This window comes from Mastomys coucha, unplaced genomic scaffold (assembly GCF_008632895.1).
Source record: "Mastomys coucha isolate ucsf_1 unplaced genomic scaffold, UCSF_Mcou_1 pScaffold21, whole genome shotgun sequence".
Classification (NCBI taxonomy): domain Eukaryota; kingdom Metazoa; phylum Chordata; class Mammalia; order Rodentia; family Muridae; genus Mastomys; species Mastomys coucha.
The window spans coordinates 26,576,750-26,583,906 of NW_022196904.1; the positions used below are offsets into that span (position 1 = coordinate 26,576,750).

The 7,157-nt window shown below is 46.1% G+C and overlaps 1 protein-coding gene across 1 annotated transcript in view; it reads left to right on the forward strand.

Annotated features, from left to right (window-relative positions):
• Positions 1 to 6,016, forward strand: part of Cep89 (centrosomal protein 89) — a 44,711-nt gene extending 38,695 nt beyond the window's left edge. The window contains exons 17-19 of the mRNA XM_031386199.1: positions 99 to 188; positions 2,792 to 2,961; positions 5,638 to 6,016. Coding sequence (XP_031242059.1) covers positions 99 to 188; positions 2,792 to 2,961; positions 5,638 to 5,878 — 501 coding nt within the window. The 3' untranslated portion in view covers positions 5,879 to 6,016. The remainder of the gene's footprint in view (positions 1 to 98; positions 189 to 2,791; positions 2,962 to 5,637) is intronic.
• The last annotated feature ends 1,141 nt before the right edge of the window (positions 6,017 to 7,157 follow it).

A 7,157-nucleotide genomic window follows, 5' to 3' on the forward strand; every position in this document is an offset into this window, starting at 1 on the left:
TGCTAGGCAAGTGCTGTGACAACAGGTTACAGTCAGAGCAATTCCTAGGGCTTTCTGTGTTAGCTAAAGTAATGTTTGTGTTTGCACCCTCTCCTCAGGCTCAGTGTTTAGCGAGCGAGAAGCACGGGGTCCTCAACAAAATCCTGAAAGGCAACATTCGCCTGGGCAAGCTGGAGGAGAGGGTAAAGGTAAGGGGTCATCATGCATCGAGCTTCCAAAGGACAAGCCTGTGTGTGGCATGTCTGTCTCATGCAAGGAGACTTTGTACCTCCTTACATAACCTGTGGTTTGCTGCACAGGAAAGCACCGTGCAATTAGACAACTCGGAGAAGTCTGCAGGCTCTGGGGCTTAGTGATGTCACAGCAAAGGGTAATCTGTAGTTAAATGATGTCACAGCAAAGAATACTTTTTTTAAAAAGTTATTGGTTAAAAAAAAAAAACCTGGAAATGTAAAAGCTGTACACATAAAAAAAAAATTAGATGTTCTTTATTTTTATTTTATGTGAATGAGTATTCACCTGAGTGTGCGTGTATGTGTACCATATGCATGTCTGGTGCTATACAGGTCAAAGACAGCAGACCCCCTGGAGCTCTGGAGTTATACATGGTTGTGAGCCACATGGATTCTAGGAACCAAAGCTGGGTCCTCAGGAGGACCAGCCTGTGCTCCTAAGCACCGAGCCATCTCTTTAGCCTACCAAATGTATTTTTTATCACTTTTATTTGATTTGATTTGATTTTTTGGTTTTTGAGACAGAGTCTCTATGTATCTATCCCTGGCTGTCCTGTGACTTTCTCCTTCTGTAGACCAGGTTGGCCTTGAACTTAGAGTTTCTCCTGCCTCTCTGCCTCCTGAGTACTGGAATAAAGGTGTATACCACTACCACCCAGCCATTTTTTTTTTTTACTTTTTATTTTTATATGTATCTTGTCTATATATGTGTTTTTTCATCATGTGGGGGTCTGATCCTCTGAAACTTAGGCTAAAAATGGTTGTTAGCCACCATGTGGGTACTAGGAATTGAACTCAGGTCCTTTGCAAGAGCAGCATGTGAGCTCTTAGCTGCTAAGCCACCTCTCCGGTCCCAAGATTTATTTTTAAAACTTTATTGTGTTTAGTGTCTATGTGCATGATGCATGTATGCCTTGGTTGCATTCAGTATGCATGCGTGTCATATGACAGCTTTGTAGACTTAGTTCTCTCCTAGCTTTATGCAGGTTTCCTAGGATCAAACTCAGGCTTTAGGCAGCAAGCATCTTTACCCACTGAGCCCCTCTGGTCACTTCTAAAACAGATGTTTAGATACATAACTTCCATAGAATTGATATCCTAAAGTAATGATCAGTTTTCATTTCCCTCTGCCTTCAGAGTTGGTTGAAGGCACTGGAGAAATGGCTCAGTGCTTAGGCGCCTTAACTGTTACACGAAAGGCCTACGGGATGCTTGAGGGCCCGAGTCACACTGGATGGGAGGTGACTAGCCAAGCTTTTACCTTTTTGTAGTTGATATTGCTAGGGATCAGACCCAAAACCTTTTGTATGCTGGGCAAGCACTGTGCCACTGAGCTGTGTCCCAGCCCTGAGTTCGTCTGTGAGACAGCTTTGATAGTGGAGAACAGTGTTAACAGCTGTGGTCATTCTTGCTTAAGTTGCCAGTTGATGAAAGGATTGTCCATGAAAAATGCAGACATCGGGGCTAGGCATGTGACTCCCTGGGTAGAGCTTGCCTAGTAGTATGCCTGAGGCCCTGAGTTTGATCCTCAGTTCTGTATAAAGCTGGATATGATGGTACACACCTGCAATCCCAACATGGCAGTAGAGGTGGGGAGGTGGCAGGTGGAGGCAGAAGTAATCTGAGTTCAGTATCCCCTTCACCTCCATATAGACTTTGAAGCCAACATGGGCTACGTAAGGCTGTGCCTCAAAAACAAAACAAAGAAAAAAATTGGAGAATTAGATTAATTTGCAAAAAACATCCAATTGGTTCTATAATGCAGGTATTTTATGGTTAATTTGTATCACAAAAAATCAGACATAATATATATTAGAAATTTGTTTTTGTTTGTTTTTTTTTTTTGTTTTTGTTTTTGTTTTTTGAGACAGAGTTTCTCTGTGTAGCCCTGACTGTCCTGTAGACCAGGCTGGCTTTGAACTTAGAAATCTGCCTGCCTCTGCCTCCAGAGTGCTGGGATTAAAGATATGAGCCACCACCACTTACCGGCTCCTTTTCAAGTTTCATTTCATTTTTAATTATGTGTGTGTCTCTATGTGGGAATGTGCGTGTGAGTGCCAGTGCCCTTAGAAATCAGCAGAGAGTGTCAGATCCCATGGAGCTGGAGTTAGTTACTGGTGGTTGTGAGCTGCCTACATGGGTGGCGGAAGCTGCACTTGGGTCCTCTGTAAGCATTTGCTCTTAAGCACTGAGCCATCGCTTAGGTTTTTTTTATATCCCAAATTCTCTTGTACCACTTTTTAATCTTGTTTTCTTGAGTCAGAGTCTCACTGTAGCCAGAGTGGCCCCAAACTCATTTTTGTCTCTGTCTCCTGAGTGCCAGGATTTACAGGCACACATCAGCACACCCAGTGTTACCCATTGCTAGAGATCAGATCCAGGGCTTTGTGTGAGTGCATGGCAAGTGCTCTACCCAAGCTGCACCTGTAACCTGGTCCTTCTGTCTTCTTAAGATCCAGATTTGCCTTCCAGGTCAGCACTGGCTGAGCCACACTCAATCAGTGGGCTCTGACTTGCAAGAGGCAACACCCCTTGTTCACCGAGTCTCTCCCCTGCAGGGGTACAAGAAGCAGGCAGCACTGAAGCTGGGGGACATCCATCACCGCCTGAAGGAACAGCAGGAGGACTTTGCTGGCAAAGCAGCTCAGTACCAGAAGGAGGTGAAGCACCTGCATCGGATGCTGCAGGAAAAGCAGGAGGTCCTGGATGAGGCGCTGCAACAGAAGAGGTAAGTGTGGGAGCATCACACAGGAGCGCCTCCAGAAGAGCGCCTCAGTGGCCTTCTCTGTTGTGCACCTGCTCCTTTGAACAGGGCATCTCTGTGATTCTGGGACTTGCATTTTCTCCGCTAGGCTGGAAGCCAGGCAGCCCCATGATCCCATCTTTTGCCCTCCTAGGAGTTTGAGTTATAAATGTGTTTTGGGTGCCTGGCTTCTTTCTTGGGGCTGGGAACCAAACTCCAGCCCTCATGATTGCACAGCAATCAGCAAATGCTTTTAGTCACTGAACCATCTCTCCTGTGTGTGTGTGTATGTGGTGTGTATGTGTGCATGCGTGTGTATGTGTACACGCATGCATACGCGCATGCATGCGAGTGTGTGTGCATGTGTGTGTGTGTGTGTCTGTGTGTGTGTGTGTGTGTGTGTGTGCAGTGTGTCTGTGTGCGTGTGTCTCACTGCTTCCAAGCATCCTTATGGATCTCAGTTCAGTGGCAGTCAGGTGCTCTTGGTATTGCTGTACTTGGTTCCTTTCAAAGTTTCTATCTATTAACTTTACTGTTTGATGTTTTCAGTATTTTATCTGTTTGTTTTGTGCTCAGAGTTTCTATTTAATTCTCTCTTCATCAGTGCTCAGTGTTGGGCTTCCCCAGCCAGATGGTTTTGTTTCAGCAACATGAGCTTCATTTGCAGTTGTTCTGGTTGAGTCTTTGGTAAATCTGTCTTGTCATTTTTTTCAAGTAAGTTCTTTGGCATTTGCAAATTTATTGAATTAAAAAAAAAAAGAAATAAAAAAGAAAGGGCATGATTGCTCCTAGGTGTGGTGGGGAAGAAAGTTTACTGTAGATAAAATGGATAGCAGAGCCAGAGGCAGACACGTCTGGGAGAGTCCAGAGTGGTCCTGACCCTGAGCCATATGAAGAGAGGCGAGGAGGGGAGGACCAGGTACAGTAGCCAAGAGGGTGAAGGTACAAAAAGGGGCAGGTAAGCAAAGTGGCTGGATTATACAGGGAAGGGCAGCTGAGGGAAGGGAGCTGGAGAAGCTTAGAGTAGGGAGCAGGAATGCTAACCATGCCCTGTAGCATGTAGGTATTGAGGGATGCTGGGAGAACCTACTGGCCAGGTCTGCTCTGATGTGTTAAATAAGCAGCTGAGCCATTTGTCTCAGGATTTGAGACTGAACGTTATACATACATCTTTTAATTTTCTTAATATTCAAGTCATAGTATTATGGTCTATGTGTGATCGTTACATTTAAAAATATGCATAAGTTCTCTTTTTACTTCATTTCCTTTGGTCATTGTTTTTAATTGACATAATAATTGGTTCTGTGTGGTCCAGACTCAGTCTGGAATGGATGAGTTTATTAAGCACATAGCAAGCCTCAGGAAAGGAGTTAATAGCAGTAGGTAGGTAGGTATATAGATAGATTGGCAGACAGACAGACAGTATGTTGGGTGTTCCAAACATGCTGCAGAAACTGACTGAGGCAGCCAGCCGGAATCCTGTGCAGGGCAGAGTCCCCTCCAGGGAGGTTTCCAGGTAAGAGTAGAACAGCAACAACAGAGATGGCATCATTAGATACCTGTTCACAGCATCCAGCAGGGACCAGGCGGGCATGTCGAGGCAGCCAGCTGGAGTTCATGACCTTTCTCTCCACGGCTTGTCTTCTCCATGGCAAGCACTTGTGTATCATGGGGTGGATGTGGTCACATCTGTTAGAAATAGCTTCCCTTCCAGCTGTTCTCAAGGGCACCGCATTTTCACCCTGGGTTCTTCCTTCCTGGTCACATACTCAAAGGCCAGGCCAGCCCATCCCAGACAAGGGCCTTCGGAGGACACCCTGAGACTGGTAGGGATAGGGCTGCAATGGGAGCCATTTCTCCATGAGCTCTCACAGTGCATAGTAACTCACCAGCAGAGTGTGCATCACCTAACCGTGCAGACCCGTGGGTACAGTGTGATGCTTGGTGCCAGTACACACCGTGAGACACCAGGGAGATGTCAACAGGGGCCCAGAGCCAGGTCAGCTCCTGAAAGCCTCCATCCTGAGTGCAGTTTGCATTCCCATTTATAATCTAAAGCCACACAGTGGAGTAGGGAAGGAAGATTTTACAGCTGCATACGGGGCAGTTGGCAGGTTGTTAGGGCAACGGCCCCTGCTGCTTCTCTAGGTCATTCTGTTCCAGGTCATGCTTGGCAGGCAGTGCAATTGTGGCGCAACCTTCAAAATCCTCTTCCCTGGCCCTTGGACCTTAAGCATCTGTCACTGGAGATCTTACTGCTTCAGGATTCACACAGGCTATTGTCATTTCTTTTTTAAGAAGTGTATGTGTGTGCATTTGCGTGTGTGTGTGTGTGTGTGTGTGTGTGTGTGTGTGTGTGTGTGTGGTGTGCGCGCGTGCGCGTGCGCGCGCGCACTTGTATGGGTGTGTGTCTTTACCCACATGTGTGCTGGCACATGTGCGCACACATGTGAAGACCAGAAGTTGACATGAGGATCTTCTACAAGCACTCCCTCCTGTTTTTTGAGACATGGTCTTACTGGACCCAGAGCTCTCCAGCTGGCCAGGCCAGTGGGTTGGCAAGCCCCAAGGATCCAACTCAGGTCCTGACTGACTGGGCTGACCCCAGCCCCAACTAGTTCAGCTCCTGTTTTCAGTCTCCCTCCTCCTTTTCTTTTCTAGAAATATGGAAGGTGAGCTTGAAATGGTTCTGGAGTCCACTGCCAAGGAGAACAGAAGGATGCGGGGCCTTCTCCAGGCCACCCTGGAGAGGAGAGGCACACAGCATGTCACAGCTCCTCAGGACACTTGCTTCAGCCGCCTCTCTCAGGGAGACCTGCTGATTGGCCATGATTTCAGCTATGGTGATGTGCAGCTTCCTGCTACCATCAAGCGCCAGAGTCTGGGGGAGTCTGTGGCGTAGACCTCCTGTCTGAGGTGTCCGCTTCCTGCAGGCTGGTGGGTGGCTCCTTTCTCCAGGAGGGCCAGTGTGACAAGGAGGCCCATGGAAGCCACTAAGTGTCATAGGCAAGAAAGAAATAAACCCAGGCATCAGACGTGTTTCCATGCTTCTTTTTCTTTCTTTCTTTTTTTTTTTCTTTCAGTTTCTCGAGACAGGGTTTTTCTGTGTAGCCCTGGCTGTCCTGGAACTCACTCTGTAGACCAGGCTGGCCTTGAACTCAGAAATCCGCCTGCCTCTGCCTCCCAAGTGCTGGGATTAAAGGCATGTGTCATCATTGCTGGCTCCATGTTTCTTTTGGTCTCTCTCTCTCTTTCTCTCTCTCTCTCTCTCTCTCTTTCTCTCTCTCTCCCCTTTCCCCCCTCTCTTTCTTTCTCTCTCTCCCCTTCCCCCCTCTCTGTCTCTGTCTCTCTCTCCCTCTCTCTGTCTCTGTCTCTCTCTCCCTCTGTCTCTCCCTCTCCCTCTCTGTCTCTCTGTCTCTCTGTCTCTCTCTCCCTCTGTCTCTCTCTGTGTCTCTCTGTCTCTCCCTCTCTCTCTCTCTCTCTCTCTCTCTCTCTCTTTCTCTCTCTGTCTCTGTCTCTGTCTCTGTCTCTGTCTCTGTCTCTGTTATTGAACCCAGGGGTCTGCACATGTGGGGCATACAGACTGAGCCGCATCCCAGCCCTACTTTTCTAAGGCAGAGTCTCCCTGCCCAGCCAGTCTGGCCTTGAGTGTTTGATCCTCATGCCTTTCCCTCCCAAGTGCTAGGATTACAGAAGTGACTCACCACACACCTCTCCATATTTTTCTTTCTTTCCTTTTCTTTTCTTTTCTTTTCTTTCTTTCTTTTCTTTTTTTTTTTTTTGCCATTTCCATTCTTTTTTTATTGCTTTAAGTTTTATTGCAGTATGATGAGAAAAGTTACATGATTTCAATTTATCTGAATTTGTTAAAATTTAAAAACATAAGTAAGTAGAATTACATCACATTCTTGTTTCCCTTTTGTACTCCAACTCCTCTCAGAGACCCCCCCTTCAATACCTGCAATACCTTTCATTTTGTTTTTTGTCATATTCTTTAAAATTTATAAAATATTGTAACAATAAAAATGAGTATTATGAAAATTGTTTGATATAAAACCACAATCAATTGAACAGTCTTATGTAGATGCTTGCCTACAGCAATACTGAAAATACATACATTTGTCTCAATACGAATTTGAAATAGCTCCAAACATATTAACTGTATATTTTAAAATAATACA